The sequence below is a fragment of the Stomoxys calcitrans genome, chromosome 4, assembly GCF_963082655.1.
Source record: "Stomoxys calcitrans chromosome 4, idStoCalc2.1, whole genome shotgun sequence".
Taxonomy (NCBI): domain Eukaryota; kingdom Metazoa; phylum Arthropoda; class Insecta; order Diptera; family Muscidae; genus Stomoxys; species Stomoxys calcitrans.
The window spans coordinates 20904954-20930291 of NC_081555.1; the positions used below are offsets into that span (position 1 = coordinate 20904954).

The 25338-nt window shown below is 35.2% G+C and overlaps 1 protein-coding gene and 1 long non-coding RNA gene across 7 annotated transcripts in view; one reads left to right on the plus strand and one right to left on the minus strand.

Annotated features, from left to right (window-relative positions):
• The first annotated feature begins 585 nt into the window (after nt 1–585).
• Nucleotides 586–6082, plus strand: LOC106084973 (uncharacterized). The gene is made up of 2 exons (XR_001220891.2): nt 586–1788; nt 5869–6082. It is a non-coding gene; the product is annotated as an uncharacterized LOC106084973 (long non-coding RNA).
• The window catches only part of LOC106085723 (protein strawberry notch), a 55530-nt gene continuing 36164 nt past the window's right edge, over nt 5973–25338 (minus strand). For 3 of the 6 annotated variants that reach the window (XM_013250111.2, XM_059366741.1, XM_013250145.2), the window contains 12 exons: nt 18557–18727; nt 17484–17804; nt 16013–16212; nt 15833–15950; nt 15381–15766; nt 12430–12836; nt 12215–12368; nt 11865–12145; nt 10041–11644; nt 9834–9972; nt 9347–9707; nt 5973–7581 (listed from right to left, as the gene is read on the minus strand). In XM_013250111.2, coding sequence (XP_013105565.2) covers nt 7348–7581; nt 9347–9707; nt 9834–9972; nt 10041–11644; nt 11865–12145; nt 12215–12368; nt 12430–12836; nt 15381–15766; nt 15833–15950; nt 16013–16212; nt 17484–17804; nt 18557–18727 — 4376 coding nt within the window. In that variant the 3' untranslated portion in view covers nt 5973–7347. The remainder of the gene's footprint in view (nt 7582–9346; nt 9708–9833; nt 9973–10040; nt 11645–11864; nt 12146–12214; nt 12369–12429; nt 12837–15380; nt 15767–15832; nt 15951–16012; nt 16213–17483; nt 17805–18556; nt 18728–25338) is intronic. The other 3 variants (XM_013250127.2, XM_013250119.2, XM_013250137.2) reach the window with 3 other exon arrangements.

Genomic DNA, 25338 nt, shown 5'->3' on the forward strand with positions numbered 1-25338 from the left:
GAGATACCGCGCAAAGAACTCGACAAATGCGGTCCATGGTGGAGGGTATATAAGATTCGGTCCAGCCGAACTTAGCTCTTTAGTTTTTGTCCTTCGGGGCTTGTGTATCCAGTATGTGAAGAATTTTTTGTTCAATCATTTTACATCTTGCTCCAATAAATGTTGCTAAGCCCAATTATAACTATTTTTTTTATAAATAGGTCGATTTATACTCATGTGAGCAGGCGATAAGACATATTTGTATTTCAGAATGACCCCTTTGTTTCCAAGTATTGTGTAGAAAAGGCGTGGCCTTTAAAGGTTAAATTACGACTTCCAATACTGATGATAATGAGTGCCAAGAGAATGGAATGTATTCAGGTGAAACCCATGGGGGGCGATAGAGACAAACTATTTTAAAAATGCGCACTAAAAATACTAAACCCGGTCAATTAGGTGTTTGTGGCTCTTCTCGGCTTATCAGTGCACACTTAAGGCATTGTTTATTTACCTTTGTTTATTAAAAGATAGGGTCTTATACGAATAAAAAACACCTGTGATTTATACATGGGTGGGAATACTAAATATTAGTTATTGGCGCCTTTGGCTAACCAAAGGCCATCTTGTTCCCGCGGTGATCGGTCTTTTGTACCGGAACGAGTTTGCTCACCTACAGGAGCTTGACGTGGATCGTCACCTCCACAGGGAAATGTGGGTACAACAACAACAACTAAATATTATTGGGTTGCCCAAAAAGTAATTGCGGATTTTTTAAAAGAATGTAAATGCATTTTTAATAAAACTTAGAATGAACTTTAATCAAATATACTTTTTTTACACTTTTTTCTAAAGCAAGCTAAAAGTAACAGCTGATAACTGACAGAAGAAAGAATGCAATTACAGAGTCACAAGCTGTGAAAAAATTTGTCAACGCCGACTATATGAAAAATCCGCAATTACATTTTGGGCAACCCAATAAATATTAAATTTTTGTAAGTTGTTAAATGAATTCTTCGAAAACACCGAGGCGCATGGTTAAGCATGTCCCCCAACGGCAGTGAACGCTTTGATACGATTGTGGTCGCTCAGCAGCATGCCATCAGAAATTGGCTATAAAAAGGAAATCCCATATCAATAAGCAGACATCTGAATAGGAGAGCTGTCGATGATATGAGAGCCGTCTCCCCATTGTTCCTTAAAGGAAAGTTTAAGCATTTCGATAAACAAATCGCATTACTATCTTCATTATCGTTAAGAAGAAAACCATAAATAAGTTCTGCAAAAAAGAGAAAAAGTAAAGTTCAGGCGAAAACACAAACTCACTAAGACACGACGTTGTGAATAGGGCCTTCAGCCAGCTAAGGACCTAGTGAAACGAGCCCACAAACAAACCCTGATTTACTCAAATCCTTCTTGTCTAGTGTATTTTTGCAAATTAAATCTCATGAGCGCATAATACCGTTTTTAGTGTAGAGTGCCTCTAGCCACATTCCTAGCCGACAACTTAAAGTCTCGCTTATATATTTCCACAGATAGTTGCAGATTTTCAACACAAGCGGTTGTCTAGTGGTTCACAACGCATCAAAATGCATTTCACCAGAATTTTACAATTAAATTTATTAAACAATAATTTACAATATGGTCGTATTATGAAGAGATTTCAACATCAAACATACGAAATGAAAAAAAGGAATATAAATGATGACCACCCAGCGGCTGCTGAAAACTCAGACACAGAAGACGAAGAAGAAGAAAACCCAAAAATGTTTTTTTGCCAGAGAGTGACAAGATTTCAAACAAATCTAAGGGGTAAATATTTGAATAGTATAATTAGTACAGTTTGGAGATTTCCCATGGCGATATTAAATGTATTAAGAATACAATAGGGATAGAAAAAGGATAGAAACTATTCCACATATTCACAAAACTTATGGCAGCTTTAAGGTAGATTTATATGACAGTACTATTGGCTGTAATTGCATTCTTTCTTCTGTCAGTTATCAGCTGTTACTTTTAGCTTGCTTTAGAAAAAAAGTGTAAAAAAGTATATTTGATTAAAGTTCATTCTAAGTTTTACTTTTTGGGCAACCCAATATAAACAAAATCTGCCAAATAAACCTACGTTAAAGCTGCAATAAGTTTTTTGAATATGGGCATATATGTAACATTATTTTAAATTTATGGTTATTGCAGCGCATATGCTAAAAAAAGAACCGTTAACTAAAGCAACTCAACGAGAACGAGAGAGAAAGACAGAGAGAGTAGTGATATGACAATTGTTTGCACATAGCCAACCATTTTTTCGTCATACCGTTTGTAACATAGATAGTTAAGAATACATAACCGCCATACCACGGTGTTACAGCCGTTAACTGAAGCTACTTCAGCGGAGTTGCCAACGTCCAAAAATTTACTTAGTAGGACTTCCAAAATTTATCAATGCAAAGTTTGGATACCGCTAAGTATCGAAACAAAGCAACTGTGGGCTTTATGCACGATATGAACATACTGAAGGCATTTATAGTTTATTATACCCTTCATCATATTTAGGTTGGGGATATACTAATTTCGTCATTCTGTTTGTAACTCCTCGAAATATTCGTCTAAGACCCCATAAAGTACATATATTCTTGACCGTCATGACGGACATGGACATGGCTAGATCGACTCAAAATGTCATGACGGTTTGCCGAAAGCACGCCACTTTCGAAGGAGTGAAGCTAGCCCCTTGAAATTTTGCACAATTATTTCTTATTAGTGTAGGTCAGTTGGGATTGTAAATGGACTATATCGGTCCATGTTTTGATATAGCTGTCATATAAACCGATCTGGGATCTTGACTTCTTGAGTCTCTAGAGGGCGCAATTATCGTCCGATTTGACTGAAATTTTGCACGTGGTGTTTTGGTATCACTTCCAACAAGTAACTACGGTTTAAATCGGATCTTAACCTAATACAGCTGCTAATAAACCGATCTTCGATCTTGACTTCTTGAACCACTAGAGGCCGCAATTCTTATTCGATTTGGCTGAAATTTTTCATGACGTGTTTTGTTATGACTACCAACAACTGCGCCACATATAGATCAAATCGGTCTATAACCTGATATAGCTGCCCTATAAACCGATCTTCGATCTTGACTTCTTGAACCATCAGAGGGCGCAATTCTTAACCGATTTGGCTGAAATTTAGCATGAAGTGTTTTATTATAACTTCCAACAACTGTGCTAAATTTGGTTCAAATCGGTCTATAACCGATTTGGCTGAAATTTTACAGGGCGTGTTTCGCTATAACTTCCAACTACTGTGCTTAGTGTGGCACAAATTAGTCTAAAAACTGATATAGCTGCCACATAAACCGATCTGGGATCTTGACGTCTTGAGCCTCTAAAGGGTGCAATTTTTATCCGATTTGGTTGAAATTTTACAAGGCGTGTTTCGCTATAACTTCCAACTACTGTGCTTCGTATGGCTCAAATCGGTCTAAAAACTGATATAGCTGCCATATAAACCGATCAGGGATCTTGACGTCTTGAGCCTCTGAAGGGCGCAATTTTTATCCGATTTGGCTGAAAATTTACAGGCCTTGTTTCGCTGTAACTTCCAATTACTGTGCTTCGTATGGCTCAAATCGGTCTAAAAACTGATAAAGCTGCCATATAAACCGATCTGGGATCTTGGAGTCTTGAGCCTCTAGAGGGCGCAATTTTTATCCGATTTGGCTGAAATTTTGCATGATGTGTTTTGTTATGACTTCCAACAACTGTGCTAAGTTTGGTTCAAATCGGTCTATAACCGATTTGGCTGAAATGTTGCATGGGGTGCTTCGCTATAACTTCCAACTACTGTGCTTAGTATGGCTCAAATCGGTCTAAATACTGATATAGCTGCCATATAAACCAATCTGGGATCGTGACGTCTTTAGCCTCTAAAGGGCGCAAATTTTATCCGATTTGGCTGAAATTTTACGGGGCGTGTTTCGCTATAACTTCCAATTACTGTGCTTAGTATGGCTCAAATCGGTCTAAAAACTGATATAGGTGCCATATAAACCGATCTGCGATCTTGACGTCTTGAGCCTCTAGAGGGCGCAATTTTTATCCGATTTGGCTGAAATTTTGCATGATGTGTTTTGTTATGACTTCCAACAACTGTGCTAGGTATGGTACAAATCGGTCCATAAACTGGTATAGCTGCTATATTAACCGATCGTGCATCTTGACTTCTTGAGCCACTAGAGGGCGCAATTCTTCCGATATGGCTGAAATTTAGCATGACGTGTTTTATTGCAACTTCCAACAACGGTGCTAAGTATGGTTCAAATCGGTCCATAACCTGATATAGCTGCCATATAAACCGATCTTCGATCTTGATTTCTTGAACCACTAGAGGGCGCAATTCATATCCGATTTGGCTGAAATTCAGTATGGAGTATTTTGTTATGACTTCCCACAACCGCGATAAATATGGTTCAATTCGATACATAACCTGATATAGCTATCATATAAACTGATCTGGAATCTTGACTTCTTGAGCCTCTAGAGAGTGCAATTCTTATCGGATTTTGCTGACATTTTGTACAACGGATTCTTCCATGACCTTCAACATACGTGTCTTATATGGTCTTAATCGATCTATAGCCTGATACAGCTTTCACATGGACATAATGGACTGAAATATTAGCCAATGACTTCTACTATGGTCTTCAACATTCAATTTACTTATGGTCCGAATCGGACTTTAACTTGATATATCTCCAATAGCATAACAATTGTTTTCCATTATTCTTTGTTTGTCTAAAAAGAGATACCGCGCAAAGAACTCAACAAATGCGATCCATTCGGCACCGCCGAACTTAGCACGCTCTTACTTATTTCTAGCCTAGTTTCTTGAAAATATTGGGTTGCCCAAAAAGTAATTGCGGATTTTTCATATAGTCGGCGTTGACAAATTTTTTCACAGCTTGTGACTCTGTAATTGCATTCATTCTTCTTTCAGTTATCAACTATTACTTTTAGCTTGCTTTAGAAAAAAAGTGTAAAAAAAGTATATTTGATTAAAGTTCATTCTAAGGTTTACTAAAAATGCATTTACTTTCTTTTAAAAAATCCGCAATTACTTTTTGGGCAACACAATAGACAAAAAATAAAGTATTCGTCGTTTAATTTTAAGCCTCAAAGGGAATCGAGACTACCTGATTGGGGCGGTTTCGATTGCTCTGGGTCTCGCTGCGAGCCATGGGGGCAAGACATTGGTCTGCACTGATAACCTTGGTTGTTTTGTTGTTGTTGTTGTAGCAGTGTGTTATACACTGAGGCGCTTGCCGATGAAGAACTCCATCGGGTCAATCCGGTACATACAATCGGCTGCCATGGGATTGATAACCTTGGTGTTCTGAGAGTGATAATTCTAGGGCTATTTTCGTCTTTTTTTTCTTCAAGGTTAACACGGCGACATATCAACTGAATTAATGTCGCAGACTTAACAGGGGCCGAATTACCGCATACGTGATCGAGTGCGCTTTCGTATCGAATGGAATTTTATCTCGTATTTAATGGATGTAATACCACGTTTATACACATTTCAATTTAATTTTTTTTTAAATTATAAACCATTTAAACACATTTGGCGTTCCTAAATTTCAAAAATTGTGTTTCAATAAGCAAATGCATAATTCACAATAGAGGGAATTTGAACGATTTTACTCGTTCACGTATGCGGTAATTCGGCCCCAGGTCTGACAGCATGCTACTTGCACGGCTCAGTGTTCGAGAGGGCCGATTTCAAATTTTCTCAAGCGAAGAACTCTTATTTCATCTCTATGTGGTATGAACTACTCTTGTTTTTGCTTTGTAACTAACTTTTGGTTTAAATTTCTTTTTTTTCCAGCTCTTTATCCAACTTCTACCCCCAACCGTCCAGAGTTTAGATTATAATGTATTCGCTATAGCTGCTTGGTAAAATCTGAAATCTAAAAATATAGGAAAAAATCATTTGTATTTTAGAATTTTTCAATTTTTATTTCAATATTCATTCATTTATTTTTGTTTGTTGCTGTTTGTAGTTCTCATTAATGTACATATACATCAAACATAAAATAGAATTTTATTTATTTTTTTTTTTGGATTTTTTCCATTTTTTTTTGTTTTTGTTGTTGGTTTTCATTTCTACGAAACTACATACAAACTAGAAATTTTCTTAAAAATTAGGTTTTAGAAAATAATTTTGTAAAATGAATATTTAAAATAATAGTAAGAATAGCATTAAGAATAATAAATAAACTATGATCTCCGTAAAGAAAATAAAATAACGAAACTTAATTTGTGTTTTTACTGAGTTTGCTCTGTTTGGTGTACAAAAAAAAAGTCAAAATCAAATTTTCAGTTTTCTATATTTTTGTTTTTGAAAAACATGGAAACGATAACGAAATAAAATTTTGTTTTTGTTTTCTCCCAATAAATTATAAATTTAATTCAATATCAACATTATGATAATGTTAAGAGTTTTTTTTTGGAATTAATTGGATTAATTTCAATTGTAATTGAATTTGTTGTTAGAATATCAAAAATAATAACTAAAGTCCTATAGCTGATTAAGCAAGAAACAAGAAATTAAACTGAAATGTAGAAGAAAAATAAACATTTCCTGTTTAAATTAATAAGGGAAACTATACAGCAAGAGTTTTTTTTTTTTTTTGAGGGAATTCTTTGTCGTTACAATCACTTTCCGCCCATGTATGCTATTTTGGGTTAACCATATTATATCCATTTAAGATGTCTTGTATTTGTTTTTTGAGGTTTATAATTTAAAATTTGTGTGTGTGTGTGTGTGTTCCGGTTTGTTTAAGAGTTATTGACTATAGTTATGATAATTTCTCAAATGTGGTTTTCTTTTTTTTTGTATAATCATTAAGCATTATTGTTATTATAATTAAATATTAATTATAATTAATTTTTGTATAGTTTAGTTTATAATTATAAAAGTCGTATATGGTTTCATTTAAATTTTTCTGTGTTTTGTTTTTATTATTTTGGATTGTTTGTTTCTGTTTTTGTAATATTTAAGAATAATATTTTTGTTTTTATTTATCAATTATGTAAAAAAGGAAATAAACTTAAATGAAAAATAAAGTCCATAAATTAAGCGTCGTTTTGGTTTGTTGGTTTTCTTTTTCTTTCACAGTTGTAGCTATTTAATACTACAACTCAAGTGTTTATTTGTTGTTATTTTAGAATATTTTTCAAAAAATATTCTTAATAAGAATTATGAAAAATAAAATATGTGTGTTTCTTAACCAGTTGTATGGTACTTTTTATAAAAAGTAACCTTGGTTAGTTTAGGGTAACTTAAAAGTTTGCTTTTGTATTTTTAGAAGTTGACTTCTTCCACCCTTTCGGCATCAGACTTAAGATCCTGTACTAATAGATCATGACATGATTTCGGTATGAGAGTGCCTACAATTTTTTCACCTTCTGTGGTTTTCATGCGTATAACTTGCATCTTATTATTGGCATTACGCATGGCCAAGATTTGTTCCACTCGCGACCACACCGATAGAACAGAGCCAGCCAAAACGCTATACAAACGTTGTCGTAGACCAACCTAAAGTGAAAAAAAGAGAACAAAGTTATAGTAATAAAAAAGTCAGCGATTTTTAAAAATATATTAGTATATCCCAGCACTCGAGATTCGAGTGTCCTTTATGTCCAGGTGTTATGTTTAACCCTTTCCCTCTGCAAAGCCACAGTATTTGCATTTTTTTTACGGTTAGTGATATTCTTAGTGTTTGCTACAGCAATTGATACATCTAACAATTTTTCCGATCCTTACTGCTAGTATTAGACGAACACACTACTCTTACATAGTATCTATGGGCATTGACTCAAAGTTATTGTTCTCAAATGGTAAATAAATTGGCCTGAAATAAACACAAATACAGTAGATCTTATTCTGCAGTGGCAAACGATAAACACAACTTTCACCTATGCGAATAAAACATGACTTCATATAACCCACCAAAATTATTCACAATTCACCACTTGCCATTTCATAGCAAAACGCAAGATTCACTTAACAAGGTTGCGTCAAGCAATCAGCCGACATAAAATTGTTTGAATTTTCGTTTCTCTTACTTGTTGGCTATGTGGTTCACATTCACCTCATATAACCCACCAAAATTATTCACAATTCACCACTTGCCATTTCATAGCAAAACGCAAGATTCACTTAACAAGGTTGCGTCAAGCAATCAGCCAACATAAAATTGTTTCAATTTTCGTTTTTCTTACTTGTTGGCTATGTGGTTTACATTCAAATCAAATTGTATGAATGAAGTATGCAAAATTTAAATATTTCAACCAGTATTTTAAAAAGATGTGAAATAAAAACAAAATTCTACAATATACTGCATTTTGTCAAAGAAAAACAATTTTTACTGACTTTTGTTGACATTCACAATAGGCAGATTTTGACAATCTTAATGATGTTTAAAGGGCCTATCCACTTTATGTTTTCGCTATAATGTGGCAGAGTGCGTGCGATAGAGAGTAAAGCGTGTTGTTTGTTTACATAACCGGTCTGTTCTAGCCAATGACAGCAAAGCAGTAGCCCTCTTCAAGTCTAGATTAGGCTACATAGCTTTGGAATGCTCACAGCCCCCTCTTTATGACCATCTATCATTCGTTGTCCTCGAGTCTGGTCCTGAAAACTTTACTTACATGTCGCTAGAGGCATACCCACAGATTCCAGTATCCCTGGAATGTGTAGGGTAGTTCCTAGTCTCGCAAGCTCATTCGCTTTATAATTCCCTGGGATATCTGTGCGGCCCGGCACCCAGAACAGGTGAATTTTGAACTGTTCAGCCATCTCGTTGAGAGAACTGTGACAGTCCGGGGCGGTTTTTGTGTTCAGAAATACGTTCCCCAGGGATTTAATATCTTCCTGGCTGTCTGAGTAGATTTTTATGCCAATCGTCGTAATGACGTTATATCTTAGCCATTCCACCATTCCCACCACTAAAATGACTGCTACACTACAGGGCAGCTGATACGAATTGTTAACAACTTGACACTGGTATATCTGTCAAACTACAGCTATATTACATTCGTTTTTTATAGTTCTTTATAGTGTTTACAAGTAAATGCCTTCATATTACTATAGGGAAAATATTTTGGAAGCTGCAAACATTTTGGTCGTATTCTTGGTATCGTCATATAAAGCTCAAGAATGTATAAAAAAAAGTTGTAGTTTGAATTGGTAATAATTCGCGTCAGCTATTCTGAGTTTAATTTTTTTCTCAACTCATTTTAGCTTACACCAATTATCAACAACTCATCAAAGATAATATTCGAATAAAAGTCTATCTTACCTCACATTCTGCACCCACGCTGACATTACGGCAATTACCATTCCAATAAGCATGTGAGCAGGTATTAACCGAAGCATCATATTGTTCGGTCCAATGCTTTTCGGCATCTGACATGGTTACTTTTTTGTATTTCTTTTCGATTTCAGCTAACGACTCATGACGTACTTGAAGACCGGTATTGGGACGGTAAATCTGGAACATGATCTCTTTTTTACTGGGCTTACCATCCTTCTTCTTGCCGCTTTGCAAAGCATTTTGAGGTTGATTTTCCAATTCGACAGCCAAAATAGCAGTACGTTTGTTATTTCGCACCTGATGTGAAAGATAAAAGCCTTCATTTTCAGAAATTAAGTCGGCATATCTGTAAAGAGTATAAATTATTGTTTTTATCTATTTTTTCACTTTAGGAGATTTGTAGAAAAATTAAAGTTAAACTATTCTGTAAAAACAAGAGTTAGATGTACTCTAATACGTTACTACTACGCACTTCTCAATAGCCTCTTGCCATATCATGCCTCGCTCCACACGCACAGTATGTAATTCGGCGGGAGCTTTGCCAGTGGCATGTTTACGTATAAATCGCACCAGTTTGACTCGAGTTACATTCTCGCCAGCCGCTCCCAAATCTGTAAAATATAAGCAAACATATAAAGGAGTCAGTTTCAGTTTTTCATTGTTGCTTTAAAACACTTACCTAAAATACCCAAATCAAAACGTCCTCCCTTGCGAGCCTGATTGATAATGGCCGCCAGGGTATCAGTGAAATATTTGAATAGACGATTTTGCAAATCTACTGGCATACCCAAAATTCTATTCAAAAATTTCGATATATTATTGTAGTCTTTGTCCAAGCTCAACAAACCCGGTGTGGTTTCACTATTAACTATAATACCCACACCTAGCAGGGCATTGGCAATATCCTTAAAGAATTCGCCGTGATAATCGGTGGGTGGTGGCACCAAGGGCTGTTCATAGCCCATGATAGCTTTCATCACAGTTTCTAAAGCCGTACGGCCATATTTGTTGTCAATATTGAATTGCGACAAGTCGCGCGTCTCAGTAGCTCTACGATCGCCATGCGTTAAGGCACCCAATGATTCTAAACGCTTGGCCACGGTGGAGGCGAAACGTCGTTCACCCGCCAAATCGGAGATGAGGAATATGTATTCGGGTGCATTGACTTGATTGGAACGATGTGTACGACCGAACTGTTGGATGGCGCGATCTGCAGACCACGGCAATTCGAGGGTGATATGGACACGTCGTCTCTGATTGCGCACACGACGATCACTTTGCAGCGAAATACCACTTGAGGCGGCCTCCGAGATAATGGCCACATCTTTGGTGCCATCCATAAAGCGCTGTTTTTCGGTAATGTTTAAGGTTTCCAGAGGAACATCTTGTTCCGATCTTGATTCGTACTGTATAGAACCATCATCGGATTGGACCACACGTCCTTTGCGGCCTGTCATTTCGGCTACATTGTCCGGCCCGCCAAGTTCATCGATTAGCTGATCCAAAGTGTTGGGTGGCAAACGTTCGCCCAGTAATTCGATTTTACGCAAAAGTTCCTCTTTCATGGAGCAGGCTCTCTCAATGGCATCCTTGGGCGGTGGACCATAATTCATTTTGACCCCGTGCACTCCTATGGGTGTCACTGTTCCCTTGAGTTCTTGTTTCTTCTGTAGTAAATCTTGAATTTTGTCTTGTGTAGAGACGGGAGCCTTCTTTTTCGGTGGTGAAACATTACTCAGCGTTAAGAAATTACTGCTATTGTTGTTGTTATTCATGGAGCCTTGTCCCAATGATGTAGCTGCTGTTGCGGAGGATGCGTCCTTGGTTTTCGTCTTCTTTTTCTTCTTCTTTTTGGCACGGGCCAACCAAGGATCAGTATCTGAGTCTGAGCCACTTGCCCCAAATGGATTAAAATCGGATGATTCGTAGCTGTCACTACGATTGCCGGCATCCGATTCTTCTGATTCGGAATTTTTAAAATCTGAATCATTATTGGATTCATTATCGGAATCCTTATCATCATCATCGGAATCATTCCAAGAATCATTGCGCGATTTCTTATTGTTGCGCATCTCAGAACGTGAAGATTTTCGTTTGTTGCTACTGTTATTGGTGGACGAAGAGGAGGGATCATCTTTATATCTATTGGCTGCCTTAACTTCGGCAATAATTGATTGTATGGTGGATTTGTGATTCTCTGGTTCAGAGAGACCTAATATGCGATTAATGCGGTTGCGATCGGGAGCTGGAAAATGCTTTTCGACTAGAGATTGAAAAACGCCCCTAGAAAAGAAGAAAAGAAAAATGAAAAAGTAGAGAATAATCATCAATTAAATTAAAAGGGAGTTAAAGGTGTTTAACCAATACAACAACCAAGCCTACAAAAATTTATTGGAGTTACTCAAGTTTTCCCTTCCACAAAGTTAATGGATTTTAACATATCGTCAAATGTAAATATTGGTTTTTCATGGAGACTGGCCTATAATATCGAGGTTTTACTTACTTTGCTGTTGATACAAAATCTGTAAGTTCTCCATCTTCTCGTTCCAGTTGTTCCAGAGTACGTGCTTCACCCGTCGATTGTAGACCTATGACTACACATTTGCCATATTTAATGGCTTCTCGAGCTATGTGCACGACATGATTAACTTTGGCAGCTATACACAAATATTTGAAAAAACGTTGATGTGACGACCAAAATTGACCCCACATGGTTTTTTTCATGCGACTCTCGGCATCGATTAGATCAGCAGCCTCAATGAATTTGTGCATGGCTTCTACCCACTGAAAACAAAAAAAAAAAAAAAACAGTTAAATTGGGAGAAGAAAATTAAAGATTTTAAATAACATTACCAATTGTACCGACTCATCATAGATGCGGCGAAAATCTTTGGACAAAGTTACTTCTTCGATTTTGAAAGTTACTCCATGAAAACTTAGCTGGCGAGCTATATACATGCCTCGCAATTTCATGTCCATGGCCACAATTTCCATGGCTCCAACACCTCTGTTTTAGGGGAAAAAAAGATTTATCACACTTTCTCTTTGGTTATGCCTGTAATACAAACCTTTTCTCAACAGCCGCTATGAAATCATTAAATGTGGGAAAAGCCGTACCCTGACCCCATAAACCTAAACGCACCATATACGCCATGTTTTTGGGTTCTGAAGCACCAGTTGCCGAAGCATATACTACACGAGCTCTGGGTAATTTATTCTGCAATTCCAATACGGTTTGACCGGTTTTTGTAGGCTTTCCTGAACCCACGGGACACAAATTTTTGGCCTTGTGACACTCATCGAAAATTATCAGGCCATCGAAATCCTCGCCGCACCATTGAAGTAATTGTTTAAGTCTTGATTTATATTTACCAGTCTTGTTATTCGATTCACCGATTAATGCGGAGTAGGTGCTAAAGATGACACCTTTCTTTACATTGTTGTTAACCTCGGAATTGATTTTGGCATATTTAAACTAAAGAGAAGAGAATACACACAAAATATGCATTAGAAACAAATATAAATCATAAAGGAAAAAAGCGGGCCAAAAGGCGAGACTTTCCCATAGTTGAGTGAAAAACCTCTCGTGTTATACACCGCGAATAGTAATAGTTTTACTTGTAATAGTTGTAGCTACGACTCCTGAGTGTTTAATATGGTAATCTATATTAGCTATAGGTAAATACCTCAACTATAGCATTTCTAATGTCAGTGCTCGGCATTCGCGGCGATACCACATTTGAACCAACTTAGGGGCATAGAATGGAAAACGATTTTGTGTGCAGCACGAAATTCCGGAATGATTTTATTTTTTCGAGTTTACTTTTTAGTATTTATAGCGCTCTACAAGTCGATTTCTGGCTTAGGTGTATGACTATAGTGACATGGAGCAGATTGATTTCTGCAGCCTCTTTTCAACATAACCTAACATAACTAATTGCAAACTATTGTGCATGTACACAAGAGCATTAATAAGTCCATGGGCTTAGAAATAATGTGCACATGTGTAATTTCGCAAGAAGTTTCGTGTAGACTAGACCCCTCAACAACATGAGAGAGTGGTAATTCAGTGTTTTACATTTATCTCTAAGTATAATAAACTTGGAATAGTGGCCCATACCTGTACCGGATTAGCGCATCGGACCCTACCTTACACTGCAGCACTATTTATTACTTTCATTTAGTGCATTATAAAGTATTTTGAAAAAGTAGTAAGAAAATAGAAAAAACGTATACAAACAACAGCTGCCAACAAATTGTTATCATTCACAATAGTAAAATTAGCCTATTTGCAAATTTTGCCCATGAACATTCCACTAGGGAACAGGGGCAAACTTCTCACATATCAATGAGTGCAGTCCGATTCAAGTTTAAGCTCAATGATGAGGCGCCTCCTTTTTATAGCCGAGTCCAAACGGCGTGCGGCATTCACAGTAGTACCAAGGTAAAATTACTTTCATAGTTAACAAGAGAGTAGAGGTGCATAAACTTCGTTCAAATCTTACCTGGTTTATCGCATTGATATCAATGAAGACTAGATTTCAGAATCTTTGAACTATCTATTGATAGATTTTTCGTGTTTTTTACAATTTTGTTAAGAAAATATAATTTTCGCATCATCAGGCGAAACCTTATGCGGTTGAAGTAGTGTGCCACTTTAGTATTAAATTTGACACTTTTGACGATGCTACTTGTGTCTCACTATTTCATTGAGTCACTATTAACCATGTATTTGCCCTTAAGTAACCTTTGTTGTTGTTGTAGCCAGATTTCCGTATGTGGAGATAGTGATCCTCGCAAGCTATTAGGTGAGCAAGCTTGTTCCAGTCCATAGGACCGATTGCCGCAAGAACGTTGTTGTTGGTGTTGTTGTAACCACATTTTCATGTGGAGGTGGCGATCCTTGTCAAGCTCCTGTAGGTGAGCAAGCTCGTTACGGTCCAAAGGACCGATTGCCGCGGGAGCAGGGTGACCATTGGTTATTTAAAGGCACCAATAACTCGCCATGTCATATTGAGCATCGTAGGCACTCAGTATTTGTACAAGAGCCGGTGCCACCCGAACTTTCACTGAGACTCTCCGCGATACCGCTGAGTGTCTGCGACTGCAGTTACAGCTACTCCGGATGGAGCATTCCACGATCTGCAACCTTCAGACGCAGGTGGTGTTTACAGCAATGAACACCACACAGATCGAACGTCAATGTTCCAGCTTGTGTGGTGCTCACAGCTATCCCAGGCCGCATTTGTGTACTTATGGCACTGAACATCTACGTTCATTAGTTTTGGTTAGAGTGGCAGTCTTTTATTTAATGGACTCACTTTACAATTTTAGTTCATTGTTATACCACAGCTGCGACAAATCATGCCTCTGGTGGGAGGCGAACCCATGATCCCCGCACTGGTTAATGCTGGCTACTGGCTATTTGACGCTGGCTGAAGGAAGGCCCTCAACAATATAAAACTTCTTTCCGAAAATACGTCGTTCAGCTGTACTTGAATCGTACAGAAACCCAATGTTCCTTAATGGGATGTACATAGAAAATTTTGCATTTACAAGGTGAAAGATGTATAGAATTCGGCTTAACGGAACTTTACCCCTATATTAAATGTGCCACTATTTGTAACACCTTTTTCAAATATTAGTGCCACTATTTCTAAAGAATGCCACCTTATTGCCACTTTTTAAAAACCATAACGCTGGCTGTTGGCATATGCTATAACAGCCGATAACAAGAAATTTTGATTCACAATAGTATATATATATACACCATTGTGAATCACGTTATATCACATTCATTGGTAAGAAGAGAGTAGATTTGCATTGCTACATTATTTTAAGCTAACTAAAATAAATAGCTTAAACGAAGCCTCTGTGATGCAGAGATTAGAATCGATTAGAGCGGCCTAAACTTACAAACAAATACCCTTTTGTTCTAACACTTTTTTAACTACAATAAAATATTGAGGAGGCTTTACATCCGATTTTTAAGGGCCTTTATTCCCTTTCAAGAACTTACCTTATTCAAAGCATACACCTCAATTTTAGCCGCTCCAATATCATTTAAATCCCTTTCGGCATCATATTTCAAATCATTCGATACTGATATCCATAAAGCCTTTTTACGCCCCTTCATATAGTTTTCATAGATAATACCAGCAATTGTACGACCTTTGCCCACACCAGCACCATCACCAATGAGAAAACCAGCACGACTGCCATCGGGTAAAAGATGATCATGCGCCTGAGAAGCATAGGTTATGGATTCCAATTGCAAAGCACTTAATTGGCCACTTTGTATGGTATCGAGAGGTATGGAAAGTTTGTAGTAAACATCACAGGGTTCTACCGAAGACAGGGAGGCAGTCTCCACCACGGGATCAGGATGTTTCTTGCCCAGTTTTACTAAAATACATTTGTGACAAAGTTAGACAAAACTCACTTGGAATTAAGACTTAACATTTGACATACACTTTGCTGGCCAATATTCCGCATAGGTTTCTGCCACCCCCATTTCCTCATAATCCGCCTCATCTTCTTCGTGTTGTACTACAGTTGTTGGGGTATTGGTAACCTGCTTTTGAATAGTCTAATATTAAAAAGGGGTAATTGTTCAGTTCGCATAGTGTATTCCACGCATTTCAAGCTTACCTTCATGGGCTGCATTAGCAACTGTTGCAATAATTGATTTGGTATACCACTTGTTAGGAATTGTGGATTTGCCGCGACTAAAGCTTGAATCTTTTGCAAAACTATGGCATTCATTTTGGATTGTGATGAAAGGCCGGTATTGTTTGCTGTTGAGGCGACAGGGGCAGGTGCCGGTTCAAAGTTACCCAAACCCATGGTCACTTGAAAATTAGAGGAAAAAAAAATAAAAATAAGGATTAGTTTTGGGAGGCACGAAAAAAAATAAGAGAAGAATATATTCAGAGGAAACCCATAATGAATATGAAATAAAAATGTTTTCTAAATTAAAAAAAAAGAGGAAAAAAGGGACGAAATAAAAATTCTTTGGAAGAGGAAACTCGAAACCAAGGAAATTAACTTAGTAGAAAGGGATCCCAAGGCACTTTGGAATGCAAATATTTGGGTTGAGAAATTAGAAACTGAAATTCTAAGAAAAATCAACGAATAATGGGTAATCGACGAAAAGATTGATATACAATTGAAAAACTTTTCTATAGAAAGAAAAAATTCTACAAAATTTTCTCTAAAAATAAGGTTTTATAAAAATTTTCTATAGAAATTAAATTTTGAAACATATTTTTCTAAAAATAATTTTTTTTCCCAAAAATAAAGTTTTAACAAAACTTTCTATAGAAATAAATGTTTACAATTTTTTTTTAGAAACGAAATTTGAGAAAAAAATTCACAGGAAAAAAATTTTTACGAAATTTTCTATTTTAAAAAAAATGCAAAAATTTTCTCTAAAAATAACATTTTTTTATAGCAATATCATTTTTAATAAATTTTGGACAAAATTTTCTCTAAAAACAAAACTTTCTACACAAAAAACAGTTTTTGGCCAAAATTTTTTGTAGTACTCCAGTTTTGAGAAAATTTTGAAATTTATTGTTCTACGGTGTAATCATTATTTTATAACAAAATATGGTCATATGATGTGAATTACTATTCAAATGAATGCAAATTATTATATTGTTTTGTTTTTAGCTTTCCTTGGCGCATAATGTTTTAGATTTGACAAATATTGTCAAAGATTTATAGTTTGCCATACAAAATTCAAGTTGTCAAAAATAGCCTTAAAAACATCAACCAATACAACAAAAAACATTCAAACGTATATGAGCGTAAATGCCAAAAAAGAAATTATATCACTATTGTGAGAAACATGTTTAAACGCAAAAAAACAACAACAAAGCAGAAAATATTTCTAAAAATCACAAATAGGTTTCGGAACGTTTAGAAAATTTTAAATTTGAGTAAATGGACATAGTGTGTATCCATGTGTATTTTAAAAACTACCACTAAAAATAAATAAATTGATCTTTCTTAATTCTGGTCATGTTTTCGGCACATTTTATTGAAAATAAAAATTAGAAAAAAACCGAAACAAAGGCGCATAATAAAATCTGTTTGTTACCAACATTACTCCACTTACTCTGCGCCAACAAAGAGGCGGCTTTATTAAGACCAGAATTTGCCTGATAACTAATAGAGGTTGCTGTAGAGTTTTGTCTTGAAGCAGCAGTGGCTGATGTTGAAGCTTGAAGGCCTCCACTCATGCTTCCCATACCACCAATAGCTCCTATATTTAAGTTCATGTTTCCAGAATTTGTAGGGGATTTGGTTTCACTGGTTGCATTGAACATGGCTGCAGCTAAAGCAGCCATGCCCATTAATTGTGAGGTATTAAATGATGGCATACCACCTGCCGATTCGGGATTTCCGCCAGCATTTGAACTACTTGTGGGCATACCGACTTTAGCAATTTCATATTAAAAACCAACGGAGTAAAAAAGGTTTCAAAAGTTGTATAATAGTTAAAGTTTGTATAATAGTTAGTGGTAGTATAACAGTTAGCGGTAGTATAACAGTTAACGATAGTATAACAGTTAACGATAGTATAACAGTTAACGATAGTATAACAGTTAACGATAGTATAACAGTTAACGATAGTATAACAGTTAACGGTAGCATAACAGTTACCGGTAGTATAACAGTCACCGGTTGTATATCAGTTAGCGGTAGTATAAAAGTTCATGGTAGTATTACAGTTAATGGTAGTGTAGCAGTTAGCGATGGTATGCGGTAGGATAACAGTTCATGATAGTATAACAGGTAATGGTGTAACAGTTTACAGTAGTATAAAAGTTAATGGTAGTATAAGAGTTAACGGTAGTATTACAGTTAACGGCAATGCAACAGTTTACGGTAGTATATCATTTAATATATATGTAGCATTTTATGGTAGCATAACATTTAACGGATATATAACATTTAACGGTAGTATAATATTTTACGGTATTTATTAACAAAAGCATAACAGTTTTCGTTGGCAGTGTACCAGTTTCCATTTATTGCATTGAATTTTTAGAGAACAGTAAAACATATTTTTTTGACAATTTTGTCCGAATGCATTAAAGAAATGAGTAAATGTTTTAGGAAAAATTAGCTATAGTTTTAACAGTGTTTCTTATTTGTATTTTTTTTTTTAAATTTAAAGAAACTTACCCGAGGGTGAACTTTGTATCTTTTTCGGCATAGTGTGGTTTCTATTAAATGCAGATGTTGCTCCTCCCGTTTGATTTGAAATTAATAGGGAATTATTATTGAGGTGGCCTTGTTTTTTAATTGTACTGTTCTTGGCGTATGTAACAGCGGTTTGTAAATCTCTTCCGCCACCTGGAAGTTAATAAAAAAGGAAACAATTTTAAGATGCTATTATAAACAAATTATATCTCTTTCAGTTAAGAAATCCATAATTCACAATAGAGAGATTTCGAACTCTCGTTCACGTATGCGGTAATTCAAGCCCACAGACTTGCACTGAATATATTTTTTGTGTTTAATTTTGTCCTTTACGGCTTGTGTATCCAGTACTAAAATAAAATACAGCAACTTATAATTCACATTAATTATGTATGTTATTGTGAATTATCAATTGCAAAAACTTGGATAAAAAAAACAGTCACAAGCTAGGTAGTACACTTTACTCGCAAAAAATGTTTGCCACAACAATGGGGGGGGGGCTTTTCTCGCTGTACGATTCAAGTTCTGACTCGAAAGCATAGTAACTTGTGGTTTTCGCTCTGTATACAACAAATTTTCCAATAAGCGTTAAAAACTTTTTTATAAAATGTGGGAGCCTCAAACTACGAAAAATTTTTAAGTCATTGTAAAAAGTATTACATAAGGCCTATTTTGTGTGAGAACGATGTCTTAGTATACCTCTGCTCTGTGCATTGTTGTAATAGTTAATTCGCAATTATTACAGCTGATAACTTGTGCTTACTATAATTCACAATTGTTTGCCATTACAGATAGCATATTCACCCCAAACACAAAAGTGGGTTACAATAACAATTGAAAGGTGGCGAACGTTTCATATTTCTTTAGGGAATAAATAGGTTGCGTTAGTTTCTAATTAAGAGTAGCGAATACGCCATTATTATTAATACATGTATGTAAATACATATGTCAATAAAATTCATTCACCAGGCGGGACCTATAATACCTGAACGAAGGTCGTACACTTTCCTTTGTCTGTAAAAAGCTGAAAATATATGAAAGTTTTCTTACCTACGTTGTAGAGTGTCTTAAAAATGTAGGCATATGTAAAAATAGAATAAACCTTCTTCTTTGTTTTTTAAAAGGAATTTGTCGTCTTTTCAAATGATGGGCTACTAACCCTACTAACTCAACCCAACTTTTTATAGATCCATGGCTGATCTGGCTGCAGTAATATGTTCTTTTTTTTATATATATATGAGAGAATATTTTTATTGATCGCTTTGAATTTCTCTATGCATTAACATTTAGAAACTTGGAATAGTTTGAACTTTTCTTAGACTCTGATCTGTTATGCGCTTCTACTTTACACACATTGTGTATGCGTTATAATTGCGGTTAAACTCATACGTCCAGTGTTGTCGTTTTTGGTAGGTTCATACCAAAATTGTCCTCAATTTTTGGTAGGTTTTCCCAACATGTAAATACCAAATTAATAACTGAAAAAAATCCCCGGAGATAACTCAAATTTACTTCACCTTTTGTCGTTTCTGTGTTTTTGTGAAGAGTGCAGGATTAAATCACGGATGTCGAGGGCCCAAATACTGTTACAAGGGGTCTCTCTGCTTTAAATTTCAGGAAAAAGCGCATAAGATGTTATATTGGCTAAAACTGGTACGAGCGTTAAGGAATCTCCTTCAAATTAAGTAATTTCTGGGTAAGAAATGCGGCTTTGTGCGTGCAATGCTTTCATAGAAAATCAGGCCTATAAAGCAGCTGCAAACAAATATGATCAGATCTGGTCCGTACTCACCGTAAAGGCGAAAATGGCTAGTAAAAGCGCATTTCTGGGCACAAACCCTTAAATCGTGAGATCGCTTTAAAGCTGTCCGATTCAAGTTTTAGCTCAATGATAATGGACAACTTTTAATAGCCAAGTCAAAACGGCGTGCCGCAGTGCGATAGCTTCTTGGGAGAAGTTTTCACATAGCATAGTATCTCGCAAATGTCAAAAGCATTAAGAGAGGAAATCACCGCTGACAAATTTTTTCTGATGTTCTCAATACGATACGTTGACCTCGAAAAAACGTTAAAGCATTATTTATATTATTCCAGGGCTTCTTCAAAAATATGATTTCTTTTTCATTTCTATCGGCATTAGATTTTCATAATAATTCTATTCTTGTAATTGTTTAATTTTTCTTTTGTTTCAATAAATAATTTGATTTAAAAAAAATGTTCTAATTTTCTTCTAAAAACACTATTCCTTTCGCTAGCTGTCGTAATCTCACATAACCTATTTAATTGTTGTGAACTGCAAGAAATTTAAATTATTTAAATAAGATTCTATCTAAAGATGCGTTATGTATTTGCAGATAATACCGAATATACACATATGCATACATAAATGCATGTATGTGTTTATGTAAATTGTAATTAAGGAAAACAATGAAATTATCGCAGAGCCAAAGTAAGCAAGTCATCAACCTAAAGGCCACCTTGACATTGTAAATTAAGTAAAACCAACAAGAGCAATAGCTACAAAGTCAACGCCACGCATAGAGACACGGAGAGTCAAGAAAAAAAGACAACTGTAATCGTCATCACCACCATGCCAATACAAATCATAATGTTAAGAAGAAGCCGTGTCGGCATAAAGCTACCGCAAGAGCACACTTGTCAAGCATCATCATCATCATCATCATAATGCGAATAGAAAAACACACAAAAATAAAGCAAAAAAAATCAGCTTTCCTACGTCTGTTAGTTTACCTCACTATTGCAAAACACACACAATGTCTGGCGAAATAAGAAAAAACAAAATCAATCTCACAGATATTATAAGACAAATAAAAGCACTCTCACTGAGCAAGGAAAAATAATACAAATTTTTCTCCCTCTATAATGAGTGTTTTTTTTTCTGCACAGAAATGTCGGCGTTTTTTCCTCATCAAATGCCAATGGTTTGTTTACAAAAGAGAGTCAAGTGAAAAAAATCTGATTTTATGGTGATAGGGTGGTGGTGACTCAATGTGAGGTGAGAGGCAATTGTTATTTCCCTTTGCTCTGTGTGTATTTGATAGCGGCTGGTAATTTTTTTCATTTTATTTATTTTTTTCGTGATTAAAAACCCAAACAAAAATAAATAAAAAGCACGTGGTCATCCAACAAGTCTATCATGCAGTATAAGCGAGTGAATTTTTTTTTTAAAAGTATATATATATATTAATATTCATAAAATGTTTCTTTATTACAGCAGCAGCACTGGTGAAGTTCGATGAAGGTGGTTAAAATACATTTTATTTTTTTCTCTCTACCTCTCTCTCTCTCTCTCTTTCTTGTTGAAGGGTTATTTATGTTATGTAGGCACTTTAAGTGGGGAGTGTTAGTTGTTGTTGCGGTAGTTAATGGTTTTATATTTTTTTTATTCTCTCTCTGAAAGTAGACGACGACATAGTGCTCTGATGACGTTTAACAACCAAAGTAGGATTCAGTATCAGCTGTAGTGACTTTTTTCTCTTGCCTTTGGGTTTGTGTTTCTATATATACCCTAAAATTGTGTTTTTTTTTTGCTGAGAAAAAAAATTGTACTACATTTATTGTTTGGTTTTAGGTTAGAGGAGATAGATACATTTACATAAAAAGAAATTTGCCATGGGCGAGGGGAGTAAGAGTAAGAGGTTAGTTAACAAATTTCTATGAATGAACCACAACTGGTAGACTGTTTAAGGAGAAAAAAAAAACAAATAAGCAAGAAAATGTTTTTTTATACCCTTAGAAAAACACGTGGTTGTGCTAGTAACCGGCATAACATAGGAGTAGATATATACAGCGGTCAAAAAAAGTATTCATCATTCAATGTTTTTTTTTTAATAAGTCTACAAAAGACAATTGGAATAAAAACATATTAAACTAATGATGCAGTAGTGCTTGTGTGATATATATGTACACAATTTCATTGTTTTTAAAGAAAAAAATAGTATTTATTGGAACAAAAAGGGCCATTTTACAGCTGAACACAAAAAATTAAACAAAAAAAGTATTCATCATTGCAAAAAAACAAAAAAATAAATAACATAATTTAAAAAAATTAATACTTTGTTATTCGACCACCGCGTCTTATAACTTCTTTTAAACGGTTTGACATCGATTGGACTAATTTAGCGGTTATATTTTGGTCTATATTAGTCCATTCCTCCATTATCACCTGTTGCATTTGACTCTTGCTCGAAAAATTGCGCGTTCTCAATTTGCGTTCGAGATGTTCCCAAAGATGTTCAATTGGGTTCAAGTCGGGACTTTGAGGAGGAGTTTTAATGACTTTGGGGCAGTTATACAGCATCCACATCTTGGTATTTAAAGCAGAATGTTTGGGGTCATTATCTTGATAATATTGAAAGTTATTACCAAGCCCAAGTTTTACAGCACTATCTTTTAAACTCCTCTTTAAAATGTCAATGTAATACTTATGATCCATTACTCCATTAATAATTTCAAGATTTCCCGCTCCTGAAGCCGCCATACACCCCCAAACCATTAAACCACCTCCACCATGTTTTACAGTAGCAACTGTGTTTCGGTCTTCAAGCTCTGTATTTGGTTTTCTGTACACTATGACCTTTCCATCGCACCCAAAAAGATTAAACTTGCTCTCGTCTGCAAAAATGACTGTTTTCCAAAATGATTCGGGCTGTTTTACATACATTTTTGCGAAGTTTAGCCTTTTCACTCGGTTTATTTTATTTATAAAGGGCTTCTTACGTGCAGTTCTTCCTCTGTAACTATGCCTTTTGAGTGTATTTCGAATTGTTTGTGTAGTAACTTCCTTCCCTAAATATTCCATAGTGTTTTTACGAAGAATGGTCGCATTTGTCTTCGGAGTTTTCTGAACTTGCCGCACTAGCCAACGCACATCTCCAACTGAAAGTGCTTTTGGTCGACCAGATCTTGGTTTATTGTCAACAGTTTTCGTTTCTGTCCACTTTCTGATGATGGATTGTATAGTAGATCGTGGTCTATTTAATATTTCACTGATAGTTTTTTGAGTTAAACCATTCCTGTGGTGTTTTATTATCAAAACTTTTACCTCATCAGAAACCTCGTTTTGCTTACGACCCATTTTGACAAAAACTATATTTTCAATGAAATTAAATATTTGCTGTCAAGGGCAAAGCCTCCTTTACTAAATAAAACAGAAAAGGGGGATTCCCAAATAATATTTGAATTTGACTTTGATGATAGCACATCAATGATGAATACTTTTTTTGTTCTGTTTTTGGTGTTATTATATAAAATTGCATTTTTTGCGCTAATTAAATTTATTTTTTGAATTTATTTTAAAACATATTACGCAAAATAAACTATTGCATAAAACTGCATTATTTGTTTACTTTAAATTTTCTTCAATTACCCAAAATAAGTGAATTTATTATCAATTTTGCTAATGATGAATACTTTTTTTGACCGCTGTATGTATGTATATAGACAAACAAAAAACCCTCTTAGGCTTGTGCTGAGATAACGCTAATCATCAAATACCTATTTATGTACATATATACATATGTATGTAGGTAGTATGAACAATATATCACGCTTTATTAAGATAGGCAAAAAAATAATTGAAAGTGATTGCTTCAAAAACGTGTTTTGATGGCATGCTTACCGTCTGACATATGACTAGAGGACAAAACGCCCTCTTTAATAGAATTTTAAGAAATATAGACGTTTTTGGCAAGTAATAGCGTGAATTATTAAATAAAATAATAAACAAAATAAACAAATAAATAGGTTAAAGTTCAATATTAAACGTTAAATTAAAAAATATATAGAAAGTGAAATGTATAAAAATAAATGTTTAAAATGAAAAATTTTAAATTAAAAAAAAATCTATTTTAAAGAAGATTCAAAAAATTTAATAAATGTGCTTGCAAGTAGCTCATCTATCAAGAAAGCAATCAGCTCGATTTTGTTTATAATACCGACAAAATAAAACCGCGAATTTTCGGCAGTCCTAGTCGAATATTCAAATTCGACATACATAATAAGGGCCAATATATGTATGTCAAAATTTTGTACCATTATAGAAGACTGCCATAATTTCTGTGTTTTATTTTAGAATTGGATAGAAAAGCGGTGAAAGGCAGAAATAAAACTCAAAAAAAGTTTCCAGTGCAAGCCTGGGACCGAATTACCGCATACGTGATTGAATGTGATTTCGTATCGAATGAAATTTCATCCCGTATTTAATGGGTCTTATACACTTGTATATAAATTTATATGTCCAAGTTTTTATAAAGAAAACTAGATTTAAACATTCACGTTTTTAAATTTCAAAAATTCCCTTTCAATAAAGAGATACATTATTCACAATAGAGAGATTTTGAACGATTTTACTCGTTCACGTATGCGGTAATTCGGCCCCTTTTTGTTTTTTTGCCATGAGCTGGTAACGGCATTTGCCAATCTGTTAAAACAATATGAGGAAAAAAGTGAAAATATTTGTAAAATTTATAAATAAAGTTTGCAAAACACGTGTGGGCATAGAAGTCAAATAAATTGAATTAAGATTTGTGAAGGCAAATTTATAAATAATTGGTTTTCATTTTATTTTACCATTCACAAAGAAAATATCTGCGGGTTGCCATACTTATTTATGAAAACATATCATGGCAATCCTGACGACAGATGTTCTACATAAGCCTGCATTGGTAATTTATCCAGAACTTCGTTGTCCTGGATAGAAGCCATTTTCATAAAAATTTCATCGCACTGCACTATAGAGTACT